The sequence below is a fragment of the Megalopta genalis genome, chromosome 3, assembly GCF_051020955.1.
Source record: "Megalopta genalis isolate 19385.01 chromosome 3, iyMegGena1_principal, whole genome shotgun sequence".
In the NCBI taxonomy this organism is placed as follows: domain Eukaryota; kingdom Metazoa; phylum Arthropoda; class Insecta; order Hymenoptera; family Halictidae; genus Megalopta; species Megalopta genalis.
Genome location: NC_135015.1, coordinates 12,033,399 through 12,058,233, shown reverse-complemented (window position 1 = coordinate 12,058,233; position 24,835 = coordinate 12,033,399). Strand labels below are relative to the sequence as shown.

General features: G+C 36.6%; 1 protein-coding gene and 1 long non-coding RNA gene across 5 annotated transcripts in view; one reads left to right on the top strand and one right to left on the bottom strand.

Moving 5' to 3' along the window:
• Positions 1-24,835, bottom strand: part of LOC117229658 (uncharacterized) — a 233,565-nt gene that overhangs the window by 159,679 nt on the left and 49,051 nt on the right. The window lies entirely within an intron of this gene.
• Positions 1-24,835, top strand: part of LOC117229651 (lachesin) — a 314,228-nt gene that overhangs the window by 256,210 nt on the left and 33,183 nt on the right. For all 4 annotated transcript variants that reach the window (XR_004492603.2, XM_033486268.2, XM_033486270.2 and 1 more), the window contains 2 exons: positions 396-591; positions 3,586-3,714. Coding sequence is in view for 3 of the 4 variants with exons in the window: in XM_033486268.2 (XP_033342159.1) it covers positions 396-591; positions 3,586-3,714 (325 nt within the window). In the remaining variant the exon portion in view is untranslated. The remainder of the gene's footprint in view (positions 1-395; positions 592-3,585; positions 3,715-24,835) is intronic.

The window sequence follows — 24,835 nt, the reverse complement described above, 5'->3', positions numbered from 1 at the left end:
GACACAGAAAGTTGGCTTAAAAAATTGTCATAGGATCGGCATGTTTGATTTGTTTAATCACGTCAATTGTCGTTTGTATTTTCGTTTTGCAAAATCGTATTCATTTTATCTCATATAACAGAGGTTCTACCGTGTTTGTAAATAAGCGCATGGTAATTACCTGTTCGTGAAAATGTTGTGCGAACAGTTTGTTCCGTTCCACGATTAACTTGGAACCTAACAGAATGTAAACAAATTTGTATTATACGCTGCTACGTTAACTGTGCAACAACATTTAATTACGTTCAACAGCGTCGTGCAAGAATGGATCAAATTTTCCGAACAATGTTTTCATGAATAAAAGTTCTGGTTTGTAGAGAAAGGTAATTGATTTATCGATTAAATCGACCTTACAGATTGCGTTCCTGGAAGTGGTGATACCGCCGGATATAATATCCGAGGAAACCTCGAACGATCTGATGGTACCCGAGGGCGCATCCGCAAAATTGGTGTGCAAAGCTCGCGGATACCCGAAACCTGAGATCGTTTGGAAACGAGAAGACGGCACTGAAATTATTTCCCGGGACGGTCTCTCCGGTGGCAAAACGAAAAGTAAGTGCTACCTCCCTAATTGTGAATTATTCTAGCTGCGCGAAATATGCTAAAGACTTTTAAACTGCGGTAACTTTCTAAGTGAACCATCTTTTTTCATTATCGAGCAAAAAAATCTCGGCGAACTTGATTTACCGCGAAGAATGAAATGTTTCTTAAAAGATATAAGTGCATGTCTAATAATTATTAACGGACTGGGGATGTTTATGCAATTTTGTATTTTTGTAGACATGAAAAAGTGGAGTCGAGATCTCACTTTTGTGAGATTAATTGAATTTATGTTAAATACTAGATTTTGCATTTTAGCATTCCTTGACGATTTCTACAACCTACAATTTATGCAATACAATAATTATTATGTTATTTAAGAACTTCATTATTAAAATGTTCATTGCGTTAATATCATTTGTCTCTTATTATTATGTTTTGACTGGTTTTAGAAATGAAAAAATCACCTAATTAACAGATTAACTGACTTTTCAATTCATTAAAAATGTTTATAAATTATTAGATATTTCTTATATTCTTTACACACTTGTATGTATTCGGTTGTATTTATTTGGAAAGCCGAAATTACTTTTACAATGTTAATACATATAGCGAAAAATGAACTGTCCCAAATTCGGGCATTATACTCAATGTCACTATAAATTACTGCAACGACTTCTTAAAAGACAAAATGTTAGAACCCAGGTATGCAAAGAGATTGACAAATGGTGGTGTCAACGATATGGCAATAGATCCCCGAAGTAAATAGAACGGCTCGTAAACGATCAAATTGAGATTGAAAACAGGGTAATGTCGAAATCAAAGCCACCTATCAATCTCGGCCTATATGCGCAAAATCATAAGTCATGACAGATTTTCGAAAAACTATTTTTCTTTTTCTGCGGAATCCGAACATCGTCGACAAAAAATTTATTCGACCGACAACGCCTGTCCATAAATTTCACGTCATCGCTTGAAAACCGCCGAATATTCCGGATATCGTACTTCCACGTGAGTTATATTAGTTTATAATATAATAGATATGTCAATAACCCGCAGTTCTCGTTTAATCTTTATGGAAAAAATAATTGATTAGTTTGAAGACGACAGGTCCACAATTTACAAAAAGGTGGGATCCCTAATTTGTTGTGAAAAGAATTCAACCTTAAATAATAGGTATCGTAAACTCAGTAACTTATAAACTCAGAAAATAATAGTGCGAAAGATTTTTGGAACTCCTTTTTTTTGGGAGCCTTATTCTTCATATTTGCGATGGATTAACTAATTCTTGAAAAAAAGGACGCTTTGTGTTTGAGACGTTCCATAGTGTAAACTTATTTCAGACGAAGATTTCAAATTAGTCGAGATTCATCGTTGCGCGACTTTCTTCAAAGACGTTTTCTGAGAACCTGAAGATTTCATGTTCGAATACTTTCTGACGCCACTGTACACCGAAAGATCAAACTGCCGCTTTATGAATAAACCGGAAAGAGCGAGCTTAACCAAAACGGTTGATAGAAACACAATCGTGAAAATTCATTTAAGCTCCGAGCTCCGCGTGCATTGTCGAACGATGGTGTCTTTTGTTTTTTCAATCCCGCGGATTCTTTGTTCGTCACAGTTCGCTGTGGCAGCTCGAAATATGTTGCAATCAGTTGCTAGTCGGCCGGGTAATTTAAAACTGATTACTAATTTGGTGATTTCGCGTTTCACGTCGCGTCGGTCGAATAAAATGAACCGCGCATGGCAATCCCTCTGTCCTTCAAATCCGCGGGAATTTTCGTTCCTCGTCGAACGAGATTGTCGCTGCTCGTATTTCGGAGCTTACCTCTTCCCGAGCTGCCTCGCGTTACGGCGAATCACGCAAATACTCGACAATGCTTCGGCAGATCCCTAGCCAAGGCGAGGAACAGCAATTTGACACTTGTATTTCGAGGCGCTCGTCTTTGCTATTCTCGTAGGTGGTAATAGAAACTGCAATTGGAAAAATCTCACGGAAGCAAAGTCTGCGTGATAGGAAAATACTTTAGCTACAGTGACAGTTCGTTACGCTATATCGATTTTATTTAATTAATTACTTTTTAGTTTTAATTGTTGTTTTAGTTTTTATAGTTTCTTGTGTTTGTACTCATTGAGTACGTGGTGTTTGATAAACATTCCGGATGATTGCAATTTAATATCCTAACGTGAGATTTGACATTAGACATTTTTTAAAATTGTATGCGATTATCAAATTATTTTGAACATTCTCAAATTACCATTCACAAATTACCATTCGGCCAACGAACTGGGGATGTTTATGCAATTTTGTATTTTTGTAGACATGAAAATTATTATTACATTCATTCATGAGTCAACAATTTGAAATCTGTTAGGAAACTTAATTAAATTGTATACAATTATCAAATTATTCTGAACATTTTCAAATGTTCAAATGTTCAAATTATCGTTCATTTAATGCTCGACGAGAAATTAAACTATATGTACTCCTCTCACAACGTGAACCAACAATGTTAAATATGTTAGAACATTTTTAAAAATTTTATACAATTATCAGATTATTTAACGTTTGACATAAAAAGAAATTACATTTCTCATGACATAAGCCAACAATTCTACACCAGAACATTTTTGAAAATTGCGCACGATTATCAAATTATTCGGGACATTTTCAAATTACCATTACATTTGGCAAATAATGAAGTTGCGCTCCTCCTAGCGTAAGCCGACAATTTTACACCAGATCAGTTCTTAAACAATATTTGATTTAAAAAAATTATGCACATATCTTATTTAAAAATAGCAATTTAATTTCGAAGTTTCGCGTGACAATTTTATCGCGAAGCCAAGTTTATACGGCAACAAACGATTTGCCAGTTGACTGCTTACAAGATTGTACGAATTCTTCGAACGTTCCGCCCGCGTGTCGAGTAATTTAGGAAAGTCATTAAATCGCATACGGTCGAACGGATTTTGAAATTCTTTCCGTTCGCTTGTGTATTGCAGTGGCTAACGCCCAAGGGGAAACGCTGACTCTGTCGAAAGTAACCAGAAGCGAGATGGGCGCCTACCTATGCATCGCAAGTAACGGAGTACCACCATCAGTCAGCAAACGGATGATGCTGCACGTGCACTGTGAGTACGCCCTAATATCGTTTCCCTAGGTACTTTCACCGGGGATCTATCTCCCGCCGAAGATTATCTTCTTAGTTCCGATGGATTCTGCTGATTCGCTCATTGGACCGAACTTATTTTTCGAAATCCTCTCACGTCCGAACCAGCTTTTATTGCGATTTATTACTTCGCTAATTATTTCGTGCTACGTGCCCCAGTCGGGATTTCTGCAGAAGATAATATCGCTCGGAAATATTTATTTAACGATTTATTAAGAACATATTAAGAACTCCGTCGTATTTGTATTTTTCAAAGAACTTGCGTTCAATCACTGGCGTTCAGCAATTTCAGGATTTTATTTTTAAAAATCTCTTTGGTCTTTCATCTTTGCGATAGCTGTTTGTTAGTTCAGTATAGCAGAGGCACGCGATGATAAAAATTCTCTCGGAGTTCGTAAATATCGAATTATTTATGTGTATAACTTTATCGCATTGGTTCCGTCGGCCGGTTCTTCGCTGCGATGCTACAAACTGAATTGTATCACGCGATAGACATGCATGTAAAACGTTGAACAATGCTCTGAATTCTATCTGCGTGGATTCTACAACCCAGTTTTGACGCCGATGTTATTCATAACGGTCACGTTGCAAAATTTATGCGCTGAGAAGTAGATGCCGTCGTAAAACATTCTCCGCGCCGTAGACTAGAAAATGTTCCAAGTTAGGGCGACTTTATTTTACATACCATTAGCCACTTTGGCTTACTATGCCAGGCTTCGTTTGCTGCATGAAAAACATTGCAAGCAAACTACAGAAACAAATAATATAATTATAGAATTATATGTATATATTCTATATATATATATGTATGTATACGAGGTGGTCCACTAACTGTCACCTAAATTACTCGAAAGAATAGTAGTAGGATATGGAATAGGGCATACGCGCTGATATAATTAATTTTATTCTACACTGCTTTTTTACCAAGATTAAATTATATGTATAATTACAATTATATATTATAATTATAATTTTTCATTATAATTTCATTACACTCTGTTCGAGAAATATAATTGAAGCAGAGATAACCGAAAGTTTTACATCAAAAAGTAAGTTATAAATTATTACAAATACTATAACTTATTAGATACATTATTGTGACAGTTTGTATAACTATTATAAAGTCCCATTTATAATACTTTATTTCTTAATGCAAAAACTTCCGGTTACATCTCCTTAAATTGTATTTCTCGAACAGAATATGATTCTGAATTATTGCAACTTCGAAACGCACTGAGATCTCAACATTCATACAGTGGATAATACAAATGCAACTCATCCAGCTTTTTAATTATCGACTTAATTGACTCGAACGACATTAATTCCGTTTACGATCGCGAGCCGAAAGTTTACGCGAGCTTGAAGTTCCAGTAATAAAGTTCTGTCATCCCTGCCTTTTTCCACCCACTAAAGGTTTCCGTATAAGTCTATTGAAATCCGTTTATTGGATTCCTCTGGCTTTATTTCCCCGTAAAAATGGATTAACGCTTAGTCGTTCATAGGGCATTCAATTTTTTTCATCAGTCAATCGCTTTATACGCGAAAAAATCCTACACGCTCATACATGAAACAATTTATGATATTTACTTTTCAGTGTGATCTTTCGCAATAACTGCTTCTTGTGCGAGCGCAAATAGTAAACCGTTCTTAACCCTTTATTCATTCTTATACACAATTCTTAGTCATAATTCTTATTCATAATTGTTATTCGTAATTATAAGAAAAATTATAAGAAAAAAATAACGTTTTCAATACACTTGCTTCAACGCAATCGAACATGGATCCGATCATTATCGATGTGCAAAGTAAGAACATTTGATCTTGAGTTTTTATTCAACACTTTTATGCCAATAATGACGCAATACACGTTAACGGTAGTGGTTACGTAATGGCTAATAGTGGTTACGTAAGTTTTAATAGGTGTGGTAGTTAAGGGTCGAACTAGAACTTTTTCGAGAACTCTGGAAATCAGCTATAGACTTTGCAGACATCTCGATCACATCAAGTTGTGTTCAAAATTGTTAGAATTATAACTGGAAAAGTAGACAACATTATATCTGGCGACCATAAATGGTAGACTTATGAAAACTAAAGGGAAATACTAAAACACAAATTTTAACCCTTTGGGTACATTTGACGATTGAGACTCGCCATGCACTTGTTTTGCCTAAGTTACAAATAACGGGTCTAATTCGTCATTCAAACTTCTAATTACTATATTATTAGTATATTATATCACTATATAATATAATATAATATAATATATCACTATATAATATATTATATTATACTATATTATATATAGTATATTATATTAGTATATTATATCACTATATAATATATTATATTACACTATATTATATATAGTATATTATATTAGTATATTATATCACTCAAATCAAAACCGTTTCAAATGTAACAATTTTTTCGAACAAATCTGTACTCAAGCGGTTAATAGCGTTCGATATGAAATTTCAGTTGAATTTGCTTCCTTAAAATTCATTCGCAATTCACATGCCAGAAGAAAAAGATTTCGGTCGTAACAAGAAACACGCTTTTTATATAATTTCTTATATGTTTATTGAGTCCTCATTACCCCCAAGAATTTCATTTTAACTTCACTTGATGCTAATTTACCATAGTTCGCCGACCTCTAGACTGGTCTAATTATCGCCCACCGATCGTTCGTTCGTTCGTCCGTTCTCCCAGTAAACACAAACACTTCCTCAACAATCACGGAATCTCTACAAGTGCGCGAATATTTAGATTTCACGTGCCGAGCCAAGCCGAACTCAATTAATACTAGCTTTACGGAACACGTCAAAATGACGGGTCACTAATTTTCTAATTTACGATTATTCGGATAATGAAGATACTTTTATAAAACAGCTGCTTTTAGTGCTTCCAGCGTTAAATAAGATTTGTTTAACTTAACGAAATGAAAAATTTGTTTACTTAAAAAACTTCTTTATCTTTTTGTGACGGAAGGCTGATAGATCAATAACAATTGCTCTTCAAACAAGTGTTACGTGAAAAAGTGCAACTGTTACTGATTTATCAGCATTCGATCATAACAAAAATAAAGAAGTTATGTATTTCAACAAATGTTTAATATAAATTATTTCCTACGATTTATGTTTTCTATGCAATCACTTCTTGACTTTTGCTATAGTTATCACAACATTAATTCGATAAATTGTATAATACAAAATATCGGTAAAAAATAACATTAATTATCCTCGTAAGAGAAAGTCTGATTAAAAAACGTTTCGTACAGAAATTTATTCTTTTCTCGCGTAGAATGAAAATCTGTAAATAAAAATAGTAATTCATTTTAAAGTATCCATTCAAAGAAAATTGTACCCTCCAGATAACCTACGAAACGATCAACATCAAAACACAAATAAAGTAATCATATTTCTCCCTTAACCCGAGAAAGATAACCTACGTCGCAGAGGCGCCTGCGAAATAAACAACTGACTGCACCGTTTTTCATAGAGGTCTAGTGATTTAAGTTTAAAATTACTTAAAATATAAAAAAATATAATATAAATGCATTTTATTTTTACAATAATGCCAAACCTTTAAAATGACTAGATTAACTTAATTAAATATCCATTGTTAGTATAAAATTGACGCCTTAGAAAAGCTTGCGCCTCTGAAGCGTATGGTTATCTTTTACGTACGTTGTCATATGGTTATCTTTCTAGGGTTAAAATCTAGTAAGCTTTGTATTTTTCACAAAAATGTGTTCTTTTCGAGATATTTTGATTTAAAAAGTTGTCAACTGAACACTCCGCGTAGCACTCTAATTAAATGAACATCGCCGACGAAATAAATCGAATGCTCGCACATCTCCACGAATCTCCGGAATCCCAGGCGAAAGCTACGTCATCGTCGATGCAAGGCGAAGCGAAGAAGCGAGTTGAGGAGGATAGAACGAGAGTACCGAACGTGAGTAAAAATAAAATTCTCTTTTACGGTTCGGACGGCGTGCAGCCGAAAAAAGTGCACCATATTCCCGGCACTTAGGCACTGGAACGTTTCCTCTCAATCGTCCGTAGCGAGAGCGTGGAGTATAGCGCGTGCCCTTATCCGCAGGACGCAGTCTTGGAAACGGTCCTGGCCCGGTGGAGCCAGCATAGACGAAGGTAACCGCGCCGGTGGTGGCAAAGGCGGAGCCGAATGCAACACACAGCGGCCGTGTGCCGGCTACGGATAGCCATCGTCTCCTTCTTTGCATAATTTCGACGTGGCAAAAGGGAAGCTTCAGCGCGCGCGTCTGTATTAGAAAAGAAGAACGCCGCGGAACCGGCTTGGCTCCGCTCTGCTCCGCTCCGCTCGGCTCGGCGAGAACTAGGCGCCGCGGCTGTTAGGGGGTGGAGAAGCTCGGCGGTCGGTAAAGGGAAGGAAAAAAGGAAGCAGAGGTGAAACGCTGCTTAAATAACAGCGCGGAACCGGTGCCGAGCACCGTGGTTAAAGCGCGCCGAATGCAGGGGTGGCGCGCGACCGGCTTGAAAGGCGGCTCCGAAGGAGAGAGAGATAATAAAATTACACTTGAGGCGATACACCTACTCGCCGACGCCACTGCCGCGAGCTTAGCGACAACGCCGGGCGAACAACTCGAAACGGGAATAACGAGGAAAGAATTGACGAGCCAAAGAAACGGGAAACATCGGGGACGAAGGGTCGAGAGGTGGGGCGCAGGGTTGCTTCCTTCTGTGAAAGTTTTTCGATGGGAGCCAAGCTTGAACGCGCAGCTCGTTGCTGGAGATGGGTTAGGTTTTTCTGCAAACATTCTTACTTTCGGAATTTTCTTTCTTGGTGGAGCTGCGCTAGAGCTGACTAATTGATTCTGTTGCCGTTGTTCGTCGGTGCGTTTTGTGTCTTCCAGAGTAATATCCTTTTTGCATGAGAGTTTGACATTATTTGGATAACATTTGGAATAAATTCCTCGAATGAAATTTGATTCGAGAAGTATTCCGGATAGATTCGTCGATTAAAATTTAATTCGGAAAATATTTCGAATGCATTCTTCGGATGAAATTTTATTCGAGTAATATTTCGAATAGACTGTTCGATTAAATTTTATTCGAAACATTTTTCTTCTTCGATGAAAAATTTTGAATAAATTCTTTCTGGAACGTTTCTTCTAAATATATGTTACTAGACTGGCAAAGAAAGAAAATTTGTATTTTTTGGTCGGGCTAGCGATGGGGTACAAGTTAGAATTATGTAGAAAATTTTCGCCCAAAGATTTAAGCAGGGACATAAACCAGACAGAAAGACGAAGTTCGCTTGTAGAAATTTCTGGTGGTCAAACAAAAGGATAAAAGTTAGAATCATCCCTTTGCGCTCGTAGAATTATCTCGAGTTGAAAAATCCGAAGGTGTTTATTCGGGAATTAGTAAGTAACATAGAATCATGCAATGTTGTTCGTCTTCTTAATTGTGAAGCACAATGTAAAATCATTGTGTTATGTTCTGAACATAAAAGTTGATAACACACGCTTCGCTCCATTAAACACAGTATGCATCATATTCAATACAGAGACACTATTTCTTTGTCGGAAACGATGACTCGGGAATATTATTTGACCTTTACTCTTGTTGAATATTTGAAGGAAAGAAAGCTTGAACACAGCTTCTTCCAGTTAAAGAAAAATCACGATCACTTCCAAAAAGCACTTCGACTCTACCGTCGCTATTCCAGAACATCTCAGACACGTGCCGGTTAACGTTCCTAGAACAGCTGGACTACCCTTGGATCGTACTATTTAGGTGATAGCCCATTACCCAGGTAGAATCATGGATACAATCTCTTCACTTGGTTTAATCCTTTTTAGTTTAGCAATGATATTATTCTTGTAAAAGACCATCGAAGATAAAGGGTATACAATTTACGTTAGATTCATTCCTTACTTGTGCTTTGTAAATAGTATAACTATTATTATTATTATTATTATTATTATTATTATTATTATTATTATTCTACAAGTTCCTCATAATTTATCGGCAATTAAAACTCAGCAAACACACGTGTTAACTTGAAAGAATACTTTAAAATTACGTGTCGGTGATTGTTCAAATAAGAAATTAATTTTTGTACGGACACACTGGCAGGTTACAAAATGTTCCTCAAACAATTATGTTCGAGACTTAGACCTCTTACAACGATGCGTTCCGTTTATACAATATCGAATCGGATAGATCAATGTCTCGGAAAGCAATATGCTACAATTGTTTCTCAAAATTAGAAGGATACTTATAGATCCAAATATTAAAGTTTCTACGTAATTATCTTCTTCGAACATTGCAGCGTAATTACGATAACTAAATCCAAGTATTCGACCACCAGCTATCCAACAGTTAAACGCTTCTCCGCCAAATATGTACTGTAATCTCAGAAAATCTGGTCTGCTAAACAGAAGTCTCGCCTGCAGGTCAGAATCAAAGCTCCGCCAAAGAAAGTCGGCCACGAGGAAAGATCGGATTAGATCGGGCAAATCCTAGAAAATGAAGGACCGCGATCAGAGACAGGCCAGAAAGAGACGGACAAGTAAAAGAGCGACAGACGAGCGAAGGGTTAAGGATAAAGGGTTGAGGGAAGCCGGAACGGTAGAGCGACGACGAGTTAAGTCGCGGTTACGACTGCGTTTCCCGGTGTCTTAGATCCGGGGGAGAGGTAATTCTTCCCCGGAAATTGGATGTACCCAGGTTCATGCTACGATCTTGCACCTGCCCTCGAGCGATAAGATCGTGCGGGATAATCGAATTTCATTGAATACGCTCGCTACCCGCAGACCGTATAGACGATTGCGTCCGCGAGCTATTGCTTCGAAATTCAAGCGATCGGTGGCTATTGTCGATAGAGAGACCGGAACGAGGAGAAGGACAAACCGGATCATCTCGGAGATGGCTGCGCGCCGCGCGAGACCTTGCGATCGATCCCCCTTCTCTTCAACAGCCAGCCTTCTCTCTGGGTCCTCGTTCTGATTGTTACATCCGCTCCCACGCAAAGCGAGAAATCTACACGCCTCCGTTAGCGAGCGGGATCCCTTTTATCTTCGCGGATTCACGGAAGAAGCTGCGCCTTCTTGATAATCGTCTTCCTGGCTGCGATTCTCCGGCGCGGATCGAATTCCGACCTGGTGGGAATTTTTGTCGGGTTCCATAGTTAACGTTTCGATGAGATTTCGGAGGAATCCGGTTTACCAACTTCGCAAGATCGATTCGTTTAAGTTACATTTGTGTTACAACCTACACGAATACTTCTCCCTTTTTGAGTAACTTACAAAGAAACATATCGAGATTACACAAGGCGACTTGAACTCTTAACCCTTTCATAGGCGAACTATGCTTCCCCCACTCATCATTGAAAATTCTCATTAAATTGAAATATTCTTGAAAATTCATATTGTGCCCATGAAAGGGTTAATAGTATAGCGGTAAAAATGATTTCATTGTTTTTATCATTGTAGGCTTGTCTATCAAATAAATTTTTTTATACTTGATATAAACAACTTTAGTACATAATCTCTCTTCGTATAACAAATAGCTTGACCTTGGCGGTATTAAACTGGATTAATACTTCTGGATCGTTAAGGGTTGTTAACCCTCCTACGGTGTTCATAAAAAAAATACGTACATATTTTTGAGATATATATCTTAACAGAATATATTTAACCCTTTGAGGACGAATGTTGACATATTGACGACATACGTCAGAACTATATATATTATTCCAGAAGATATAAATTTTAAATTAAAATCTTTGATATATAGTCTGGTTCTCTGAAGGAAATATTCTTGGTATTTTAAAAATGCTCGTCCGCAAAATGTTAAGCTTATTACGTGACAGGATATAATAAGTAACCTGAAAATATACAGAATAACGGAAAAATGTTAACCGAGACCTATCCCAGGCTGGTGTGAATTTTCGTCGGGTTCCATAGTTAACGCTTCGATGAGATTTCAGAGAAATCCGGTTTACCAACTTCGCAAAATCGATTCGGTAAAGTAACATCCATTACAACCTACTTCAATACTTCTCCCTCCTTGAGTAACTTACAAGGGATTACACAAGCCGATTTTAACGAAACTTGGCTGAGGCATATAGTTACTCTCGTATTAATATTCGCCATAAAAACATACGAATCCTTATTTTTCGAACAATAACATTTATTAATACAATACATTTTCAATCGAGAGTTGTCACATTTTCATGTCTCATTAATATTCGGACATTTTGAGAAAAATAAATATTTTATACTACGCAAGTTATGAAAAATCTCAATCATAATATTTTGTCGCAAATCCGGTTTGTTTAATAATACCATTCAACCGTTCGGACATATTATAAATAACTTTTTTTTAAATATTCTGAATAAATAGAATCCCGTTCATCTTTTAGTTTTGCTTGCAATTCACTTTTTGAACTTGCTGTTTTTTTCTATCTCTTTGGTCTAATCCATCCCATAGATTTTCTGTGCGATTTAAATCTGTAGATTGTGGGGTGAGTATAAGACTTGGAGACAATTATATAACAAATATAATTGATATATACCAAATATTAAGTCGAATATAATTTTATCGGCCATCGTCATTATTAAAGGGGCGAAAAGAGCCCTCAAAGTTGGGGATCAAAAACACGTTTATCGAGGTGTCTCGAAAACTATTGGTTGAAAAAATTACTTCCTTTTTCAAACTGAGCATTATCCTGTATATTCGTCAGATGGTATCAAGCAATCGGACTCGAGAGAAACCATTGATTTGAACAATCCGATAGCGTTGAATCGGCTTAAACGTTTCAACGGGATTTCATTTCGATACCGAGCCGAGATACGTCGTAACGAGGATTTTTACGGGTGTCGCGCGGAGCGATAATGTGCATTGTGCGACGCTGGACACGCAACGCCCCCGCTTCTTTTCGGTCGGACCTGTTTAAAACGGGATCGTCCGTTTAATTCCGTTCCAGATAAGGAATTCCCCTTCGTTGATTACGCGCCCGAGCAGAAGTAATATGTAAAAGTCCTCGCGAAACACGGAAATTAAAACTATTTGACGCAATGGATTTTTTCGCACGATCCCCACGGCGAGCTTTCTCGTACCGTTGTTTTTTATCATGCCTGTTCTTTAAGGTCGTAGCTCTCGGATTAATGTCTTGTTCGTGATCGCTTATCCGGAGTGATTCTCAAGATAAGCAGCTTGGTTTCCACCTTAGGAAGGATTCTCGTTGGAACGTTGCTTGTGATGATAACTCGAATTTTTCGGATTTTATTCTAAATAATGCATCGAACCGACCTCCTTGAAATTGTGGAGATGTTTAACTCGACTTCTCATGGTCGAAAGTACCATGATTATCAGATGTTTTATATGTCCGAGCGCAATGAGTTAATATTGAGAATATATAGTCTTGCTTCAAGACTTTGGCTTTAACACGCGGACGATCGGGTCAATCTGGACCCACAGCATAAATACTGTTATTTTACTGTCTAGTTCTTGGCAATTGACATAAACTTTCATATGTTTCATTAAGACCTACGGAAAAACTAACGCGGTTAGAAGGAAGACCGTAAGAAACATGTTTTGACAAAACATTGATAAATAAAATTACAAATAACTCTAAGTATACTCGATTATATTTTTTATCAAGAAGGTCCACCGTTCGACTGTTAAAGGTGCACGATCGTTGGTTGATATTTGCTGTAGCAAATTTTATTACGTTTTTATTACGTTGTCAAAATCGTTCAATATTTTCAAGCATATATTTTATGATGGGTTGGCTCGAGAAATGGGGAACAATTTTTTTGTTACTTTGTGTGCAAATGGTTTTGTTTTTACGTGGCCGGGAGACGGCGGGTTTTATTAGGTAACGTTTGCGTACCAAATACCTTGTTTCTAGAAACGATTCGAGCTTGAACATTGTTATTCGAAAACGCGGAGGCGACGGTTTTACTTGTACCGTGTTCCCAATCTCGATATCTCGTAACATTTAGAAATCTTCTACAATTCGAACAATCTGTTGCTGAAATTGCTTGTCGCCATAACTTTACGATTATTCGAATTTTATACAGGACGGGCCGGAATTCGTAGTGAGCACAAACGCTGATTCTGCATTATAGTATAACATTTTTTTTTAGACTTTGAAGTCGATTTTCTCGAAAACGCTCGCTTGTACTACGAATTCCGGCCCACCCTGTATACATCACATTTCAAAATATAAATCATCATTTTCGAAGATGTCATTTACGCCATTATGATTTTAACCCACTCGTATGTCTTGTTTTATAGAATCGAATTAGAATCGAATTTAAATTTGAACTTGACTTGGACGATCACTAAGATAAATCGATGATTGGTAAACTGCGAATTTTTATACAAAATAAAAATGATCTGCACTAATTGCAAGATATCGGAGCTGCGTAATCATTTATTTCCTTCCTTAATCATTTTGACGAGTTGAAAATAATGCAACGGCATTCTTAAATTCTATAAATGTTTTTACCGTTTTGTATTCGACCAAATCATTTCTGTCATAAATGTATAAAATCCGCAGTGTAGCCATGGACGATGTTTACGTCTTTCCTCAACTGCAGTATTATTTAACACTGTATAGGTTTCCTGAATTTAATTTGAGTGAACGCAGCCACCAAAATAACGGTCACTGTAAACGACATAAATCGCTCGTTCATTATCGCCGGTATAAAGAACGGCCCGGCGTTTGATGAAGAACATTCCGCGGATCCGGTCGCTTTGATCGGGCGATTCGATGGCCGCGTAATATTTCCGAGTCTCGGGGATTAAAATCTGATTAAAGTACGACGATTAACAGTTTTATCCGGCGCGGTGTAGCGCAATAGGTCGCGGAGAGATAATTTTAAACGCGCGTACGTGCGGCAGAGGTGGGAAATCAGATTAATAATCTCTGGCCTGTGAATTAAACATGCGGTGGCTCAAATTCAGCGCGAAATTCCCAATTGTGCAATAGCTGGTCATTATTGCGCAGAAAGCGTGCTTAACCGTTGCCAGCACCTTCCCACGCGCCCCCCGTGCTCCCCCTGTTGTACGACACTTGAATAGCAACGCGTGAATGGAAATAACTGACGCTTCGAGTGCGTTCACTGAGGCAGGGTTAATTGTTGGTTCATTAAACCAGATTTATTAACTCCGCGGAAAGCAAGTTCAAATGCTTGATCAGAAGATCTTATATTGCCACCTAACTATCTGCCCAGATTTAACTACGCCAAACCAGAGTTGGGAATTATTCGGATTGTTTCGAATAAATATTTATCTAAGATAATGATCCAAATAAATTATTTTTTGTCGAATATTTCATTCGAATAATACAAATGATTCTTTATTCGAATAATTCTGCATTCGATTAATTCTTTATTTAAATAATTTGTTATTCGACTAAATCGAAAAATTCTTTATTATAAGTAAGTAATGTAGAAGAAATAAATCGATAAACTATAAAAAAAATATTTTATATTCTATCATTCTTCAATTAAAAAATCACTCATGAAGACTCATTCAAATGAATTATTTTTATTTGATTTTTCGTACGAATTCCTACACGAATAAATCCTTAATTGAATAAAATCTTATTCGAATAAAATTTTATTCAGATAAATTTGTATCTAGATAAATATTTATTCAACAGTGCCCCATAAAATTTTATTCGAATCAATTTTTATCCAGATAAATTTTTACTCGATTGAATATTTATTCGATAATGTCGAATGAGAAATTTTATTTGCTAGTCTTTATATTTTATCCATCGTACGAATAAAATTTGACCCAACTCTGCCCCGAATACTGTAATCTATAGACATAATATGTTTAATTACAATTTTGTATTTCTATGAACATTAAATAAATTGGAATATTTTACGGATCTTAATTATTTTTATTGGTATCGTTGTAAAGAAAATATATTTTACTCTGTTGTAATTTTGAAGTTTCATAAACGTTGAACGCACAACGAGAAACGCATGACATAAATAAATATAAATTAGAGAAATATTATTTTGTTAAATGTAATAATATCGAGAGAGTTTTTGAAATATAATATCTGTTCTACCAGGAAATTATTAACGACCTAGTAGACTGTTGCGTTGAATAAATTATAACTAGGTCAGTCAATCTTCTTAGTCTTCAATTAGCAATGTTCAACAGAAGAAGGATTTCCATCGTGCCTCAAAGATTGTCTCATTATACTCATTATAAAAGTCTTTATTCTAAAAATCTTTGATCGTAAATTAGCTTTCAATCACATTCTATGTTTAACGCTATTTTTACCAAAAGGATCAGAAAACAACTTTTAATAATTTCTATTTAACGCAACTTCTACCAAAGGGGTTAAAGGACAACTTTTAGTCATTTTTAATACAAATTATTCCCTGTGTTCTATGTTTTCTAAATAATCACTTCTCAACTTTTGCTATAGTCATCGCTAGACCGCGGTTGTTATACATTTATAATAAAAATTTAGTATGTATTAACTATGTAATTTAGTATGTAATTTAGCTATGTATTATTTTCAACTCGCTGAGATTATTAAAGAATCCACATTCATCGAAAAATTAATTCGCTGAATTGTCAAATACAAAATATCGGTAAAAATAGTATTAATGAATCCGTAATGAAACGAGAAAATTATTCCACTGTAATTGCTTTTAGTTATTACATCGGAAAAATGTCATGTGTATGCATTCGTAGGCAATGCACGCCCTTATCTCGAGTACATATTCTAAACAGAAGATGAATACTCAGGACGGAATTAAAATGTTGGTTTATGGTGTTACGGAGCGCGGCGGCTGCGATTTACCGAGTACACAGTGTAGAAATTAATTTTCGTTTCGAATTACCGGAACGTGAGGAAAGGTTAACGTAGAAGGAAAATATAGTGTACGGTATATAGAATGCCGTTGGATGTTATCTTATTAGTGCAGAAACACCACATCCTTCTCGTCTATGAACGAAGAGAATTATACTTTTCGTGGACCGTACTTATCTCTTGGAAACCGCAGACTAGTAGGAAACTCCTGGGCAGACGACCCAAGAGGACACTCAGAAACCCCTAATGTCTTGCCTTGTAAGCTTATTTTATGTGAAGAAACAGAGTACACCGTTTAGGTGTGCCTCGAACACTTCGGTAGTACCTAGTCTCCGATGCACCTCTGCACGCGTTGCTAATTATATAGTTGTGCATCGAAGTCGATCAACGTTTTCTAACTACGTAGGATCCCCGCAGAGCTATGACTTGATAAGATTTCAAAAAGCAATGAAACTAAGAATTTTTGTCCAGAAGACAAAGAAGACAAAAAGTTTCATAAAAACTAGTTATTTTAGAACACTTATTATAGACAGAGTTTCACAATATACAAAAATTCTATTCCTCTTAAAATTTTCTAGAACTTCTTTTTATATATTCTCATTGCATCTAATCATCCAATCATATATCATCATCTAATCAATTGTCTAATTAGATAAATTTTGATTTACCTATTTCGACTGCTGAGAATTTTTTAGTCGATTTAAGAAATTGTTTACTAATTCAAATTATGAAATAATTTAAGGAAAATCAGAATTTGCATGAAGATGCACTTATTGTTTGATTAAGAATATCAATAGCTAGTTCTATAAAGTAGGAAACATTAACTAGCCAAACCAAAGTGACGTTTTATCCTTACAAAATTTTTCATCGAATTTTTAATAAAATATTTACGTGGTTTTTGAGGAACCTAAATTCGCTCGGGGATTTAGGTGCGCGTTGTAAAAATTCTGAAAGTACATACCGTGTTTACTCGGTTATTCAATATCTCGTAATCCAATCACACCATTTTACTTCTATTTATGGTCCGCGTGTAACAAACGCGTTTGCGGTATATTCCATTATAAACACAATTTTCACCACGGAAAAAAGCGTTTCGCAACACCCGTCCACATAGAAAGTTACTCTTTTCTCGCTAAAAATTTTTTACACGTAATATTCAATTTCATATTTAAATAATGTAAAATCGCAGTTACGTTGAGGAAACCGTAAAGACTCGAAAGTCGTGAAAGTCTCGAAAATGCATTGCTAATAAACGCCGGTTTCGCAGTCGCGACACTGTTAGCCTTTGTAAATCCCATCACGCGCCAGCTACATTGTTGTGCAATCATGACAAATTTTGGTGCAATGAGACATTTCGTATAATCAAAACAGCAATCCCATAATCAGCTTGTAGTCACGACACTATAATACAGTATGCGATGTCGTTTGCTACAAACTTATAGATATAAACAGAAATTTTCCAGTCAAAATTATTTATTCGAATCTTCGTCAAAATTTTTCATCTGAATCAGCGTCAAAATCATTTATCTCTTTATCCACGCTTTTCGAGTGGTTAATAGTGTCGCTTCCATTATGCAAAATGGTGATGCAGTTTCTAATTTGAATTGCTCCGCATCTTAGATCACTTCCTGTGTCAGGTCAGATCATGTCAGATCATGTGTCAGGTTTGCTACCGCATGACTTTCGATTTTGGGGAATAAAAAGACCACTTTGAAAAATTCAACAATCTCCAAGATTTCTCTTGACAAAAGCCGCAAGAAGCTCTACGTAATCTCCGACATCAGCTAATAATTAAGGTAATAAAATTATTACTATGAAATAACCTTTAATTAAATATATTCATAAATTTAGAAACCGAGAGTCTTATGATGATGAAACTCAACATAAAAAAAAACAAATAATTTTGCGTCGCTGCGAGCGACGTCCTATATTCCCGCAATCCCTGGCAGCAAAGTCGATCCGCACAAAGCAGTTACCACGTCGCAAATATTTCAGGTGTGTTAATCAATCGCGCGTTAAACTCGAACGTTAGGAATAGGTATGGCGTGATCGGGGCGCGAGGAGTTTTACGCTGGCTGGAGAGTCGGTCAAAAGTTAGAAGTTAATCCGCACGAATCTAAATTAAGTCCCGCGAGCGAGGCGGAGTAGATAGATAGCTGCTGGGCACGTTTAGTTAGAGTAGAATAGTTTCTCTCCCTCCGCCCGACCGCCACCCTTCTCCGTCACCTCCTCGTAGATTTAGCCCTTTAATTTTCTCGGCCGAAATATTCCGTAGAAGCAGGCCACATTTCGAAATAACTTTGCGAATGTGCTCGCGTCTATTCTGGCCCTGTTTCGACCAAGTGTCCGAGTTGCACCCTTCCGCGCACGGAAGACAAAATTCCGGAAAATATGTTCCGTTACCAGCTCATTTTCCTAGTTTAATATTTGTGCTAGCTGTTTTTTGAAAGAGTCAAGATTGTTTCTTGTAGAAGTATATGTATATTTGTACGGCTTCTTGTTTCATCTTCTAAACAATGTTATACTTCTGAATCTGGCTCATTGCATGCTGACGTACAATTATATATTATTCAATTGCGGATGTTTGTGCAAACTGGAAATAGCTTGTCTATTGGACAAAGCAAAAGATGAAACTTTATTTCTTCGTTTACTAATATTCATGAGTGAAAAACGACGCTAAACCTACCGTGCTAGACGAAATGATCATTTTCAAATTGTTGAAACTACGAGGATTCTATCTTTAAAAAACGATAGGATACATTCCTTACTACAGTTTCGTAGTTTTAATCATTTCTGTCAGAAATGCATCAGATCGAATTATCTATTTTTGTAGTTAATACCGTAGTAATATTTCGCTTTCAAATTCACAACAGAAGCGACGGACATTTAACAATTAGATGAATACGGTAAAAAGCGTATCGGGCCAACGGTGAAGGGAAATAATGTTGCGGATATTCGAAGAAGCGACAAAATATGTTTAATTTCCGGTGATCCGATACGGTCGAAGGTCGCTGGCCTCATGAAACAGGAAACGGTTAATAAAGTTTTAAAAAGCGAAGTGTTTCCCGATGAAATATTACTCGATAGAGTCGATAGAACGAGACTTACGGCGTAGGCTCGGCGAACGTTCGCGCGGCGGGTTCTTTGCAAATTGAAGCAGCCTCGCGGTGCCTGCATTTATCGCGGCTGTCTGCGTTAATCAAACTGATTACAACTGCCGTAAATCACTGCCACCGGCGGAACAATTTCGGGGCCAGTTCACCTCTTCTGGGACAAATTGTTCGAAGCTTTATTTCGTTCCGCGCAATTCCGTCGGGTCGCGCCTCGCAGAGGATCGCCCGCTGGAATCGGTGTAATTGTTTATGACGATACGAACGCAACGAATTTACGAGGAGCATCCCGTCAAGAAACGCAGAAATTAGCACTACGTCATTGCTGCCCGTTGCAACAAAGTCCTTTCTCATGCAGTACGATCCGATTCCGTTTTACACGATTCTCGTTCCAATTTTCACGTATTCCGAGCGATTCCCGCGCGTTTCTTGCAAGAAATAGTTTTCTGAAACGTGGATTATAAAAATTAACACTTTTTACAAAGATGTTATATTTTTCTCGGTGTTCTCTTCTTTTCGAGTGCATTCTTCGATACTGTTGTACTGTGACTCTTTTCAAATAAGTATATTGTTTTTTCTGTATATTTCACTTGATTTTCAAATAAGTGTATTGTTCTTTGTATACTTCACTTGTTCGTCAAATAAGTATACAGTCTTTTGCGCACTTTACTTGCTTTTTCAATAAGTATACCGTTTATTTTACATATACTTCAATTGCTTCTCATATACAAGTATTCACAAGTATTCCGCGTATATTTCACTTGTTTCACAAATAAGTATACAGTCTTTTGCATACTTCATTCGTTTTTGAAATAAGTATACTGTTCATTTTATACTCTACTTGCCTTCCAAACAAATCGCAAATTTCGTCGAAAATGCATTACACATTAGTCGGAGACATAAAATAGTGGCATACTCTTAAAAATACACAGACGTAATTCCTGCGACCGATAGCAACACTAATAATGCAGGTTTCGAATAATGTCGGTGCACTAACGGCAGCAGATAGTTCACGGGAATTAGAACAAACCGTCGGACGAATTTCTCGTTTTTATTATCCACACTCGAATCAGGAACGCCGCCACTTGCCCCTACAGATAAGAACTTTACGCGCATACTTTCAGCTGCAGTATTGGATTTCTGTCGCCTTTTACCTCTTACGCGTTAAACTGCAGTTTACGATTTCTGGTTTACATCCTTTTTACGCGGCGCACTTTTTAGGCGGGCTATCGTGATTTATGATCGCGTTATCGTCTGCAACATCACGGCCGATGGATTCCTTCGAACGGCATCGAATCCGCGCCGAATCCGGTCACCGGCAGAAATGGAATCGTTCTTGGACGGCGATTGGAAATATTCGTTTCCGCGCGAATGAAAACTAATTACGGGAAACTCGCGGTGGCTGTAACTCGTCAGATACCCGACAACATACTGGCCATACGAACGTAAGCCGAGGCGACGGAGTTACTCTGGTGTAATGGTGTAATTATACTACTGGAAATGATCATGCCCTACCGCGAAGATGTAGTTGACATTTTGCAGGCGGAATTATTCGAGTATAGGGTGTTGGTACAACAGATTTATCGGTAACGCGTAGCAACTCGGTAATATCAGTACTAACTAGTTTTTAAGTCTGTGGTTGCAAAAAGGAACGTTGCATGTCACATGTCTTCACTTTCAAGGTATTGTCGCTTAACACTAGAACTACCAAATCAGTCAGAATGACTGATTTCTGATCCCTTCTTTTGCAATTTCTGATATTATAAGAACGTTTCCATACGAAATTTTTAGATAAACTTCCGTATTCAGGAAACAAAAATTACACAAAGTTTAAATAAATCCAATCTTGCCATTGTTATAAAACGATATACCTCGATCGCATTTGGAGCTTGGTATTTCTACTGTTAAAACTCTGGTCATTAATACTTCATGTTTGTAACGTTACAAATTGCATTATATTCAGTTTATCCATATTTATTATATAAATATGTAAATCCTAAATTCTACAGCTCAATTAACGCATGAACTGACACTCTTTGAAATTGTGTCACGACGCGGTATTGATTGCAGCCGCAGAAATAATGAGCTTCCTTCACATATTGATAATTATTGCAATAACTCGTGTAAATGGAGAAATAGTGACGGAATCGATAAAAAAACACGTGATATTGTCACCACTGTAAATAAAAACTGGAAAACACAGTAGCTAAACATGAAAGCAAAGTTGCACGCAACAACACGATCGTTGAGTAGCAATTTTATCGAGCATACAATATTCTTACCAGAAGCGCCTGCTTTATGTTTACAAAATAATAATGCATAAAACATCGTACAATTGATCATGCAATTATTTTCGTTATATTAAAGATCGTAATTCTTGCGCGTACTTCGTATAAAGATGTAGACAGAGATATCAAAATTAAAAGTTAAGAAAAACTGAGCGTAAAATGCGGCAAAATAAAATATACATTTGTTTCAAGTGTTATTTGCACGCAAAGCGTGACAGATCGCGTCGATATTCGTCATATCCACTGTATTTTAATCCATTTCTTTCTGATTCGTATCATTCGTGATCATGCTTGTGCGTATTCCAGCAGTGAAAGAAACTACGTTCATCGATTGCAAACTTGTTTATTCTGCAAAAATTTAATAATAGGCGGCGAATGTGCTGTAAAAATGAATCCAGGAATATACGATGACTTACTTTTCACCCGAAGAAAGATTATTTAGTTATGCATCAATGATTGATCTAGCAGAAAATAACAAACTTTCTGATACAATAAACGAAAACGAAGTTAATAGCAAAATTTAACATGGATTTAACAATAATTTCACAATAAATTTAACAATAAGTTTCGAATGAAATCTTATTCGGATAAATTATTATCTACACAAATTTTTATTCTATTGAATATGTATTCGATAATGTCGAATAAAATTTCACACACAGTTAAACCTTATCTCTTATCCGTCACCCGAATAAAATTTTGCCTAATTCCGCATGAAAGTACGGTAAGAGGTTCAAAAGATGACGGAATATTGAAGCGATGCAAAATGCACGAGAAGTATTTCTATTGATAATCATATTACACATACTTATGAAACGCAGGACTTCCTTATCAACCGAATATCAATTTCCTGCGATCCATTCGAGGGCATTAATCAAATTCAACGGAATGCTCTTGGAACGAGTCTAACACGATATTAGAAGGCTGTGGGTGAAACCGACTATCAATATTAGAGGAAATAACGTAGCGCCAATCGTCTATTCACGGTGTATCGTGGGGACGCGGTGAAACGCCGAGGTTCTACACGTAGTATTGCCGTGGAAGTACGAAGATCTGTCCTTTGGCTCGCAAGCGGAGGGAATTCCGGTTTCTACAGTAGCCAGCCCCACAAAACCACAGTCTGTTCTCTGACCAGTCCACCCAGAAACCTATTACAGGATTTCCTAACGTTTTGCCGCAGCGCGGCGAGCGTATTTCGTCCAACAATATTCCTACCGGACATCTTTAAACGATTCGTTGTTTTAACACGTTGAACGATGCCCGAGATTTCGAATATTCTTCGTTCTTTATCTGCTTGCCGAACGGATGCCTTCAATGCGGGTAATTAACGACTATTTAATCGTAAACTGTGCGACCGAAATAGCACGTCCAATGAGTGGCTATTGATCTCAAGACTATTTTCGGTGTTTGTATTTACGACACGGTGAAATATTCGTTGTATGAATTCATTAGGAGACAAATGCGTCCACGTGACAGAACAATTTCCTAACAGACACTCAATTTGACTTAATACTCGAGACGAAATGAAATAAAATAAAATACAAAATCAAGAAAATAATAATACTCTGAATAATAATGCAGCAAATCATTCTGTAAAAAATTTCATCAGACAGGAACAAATAAACACGTGTATAATGTATAATGTAATGTATGTTTCCATATATTATTGTAATTAGGAGACGTACGGTTCATGTAATAGAACGTTAAAGTGAGGGACGTTCATGTAACGGGTGCCTATATAACAAAAGTTTCACTCTATATTGCTTCTGAAATACTGTGTTGGGATGGTAGATCTCGTTGAATTTTGTTCAAATAAACTGAACCGATTTACCCCGATTACAATAACGGCCGTAGAAATTGCGTCATTTTAAAAACATCAATATCTTTGATTACGTTTCAAGATTTACAGTGCATGAAAATTCAACATCTTCAATTGTTTATTTTATGGAAAAAGTACTTTTAGTTTTAGTAGTTTAAACTTTTAATTTTCTTCCAAATAGTTATTAAAACAGTCCCGTGCGAAATTATGTGAAATACTTCAAAGAAGCTACGTTGAAGCAATGTGACTACGACGGTCACCGTGTATCAAAACGTCAAAGAGACTATCTTCAATATGACGCAGTTTTGACTGGTCACTGTTGCAAATTTAACAATGCGGCCTTTATTCGTCCCTTGTGGCAGTTTGACACATTTATCTCATAGACAGTTGTGATAAATGTGAAAAACTATATATTGATCATATCGTTCGATCATTTGTGAACAATGCAAACAATTTTGTATTAAATACAACTATATTGAAATGTTTTATCCTCGATAAAAGTAGGTCCTAAAAATTGAAGATCTTAAAAATCGAACACCTCTTCAAAATTTACAGAATCGTAGTGATTTAATTAATGATACAAAAATTGCTCGATTAAAGTTCATCGAAGTACATACTTTAATTCCTTTAACCGCATCAAGTGCAACAACTCTTGTTATCTTCATCATTTGTTTTTTAAACAAGTATATTGTCCTTTGTATACTTCACTCGCCTTTTAAACAAGTATACTGTCCTTTGTATACTTCACTCGCCTTTTAAACAAGTATACCGCCCTTTGTATACGCGACTTGATTTTCATATAAGTATATTGTTCTTGAATTTATTTTTAAAATACACCGACATAATAATTTTGATCACCAAACGATAATGACTGGTTTGGAACAATGTCGTTGCGCTATTATAATGTTTACTATCCATACTCGAAGCATGTTTGCGCCATAAATCCCGAGGCCATCAAGAAGAAGCAATCGTTGGATTAGCTTTAGAATAGGTGTACTTAATACGGCAGTTGCCGTAAGTCATCCG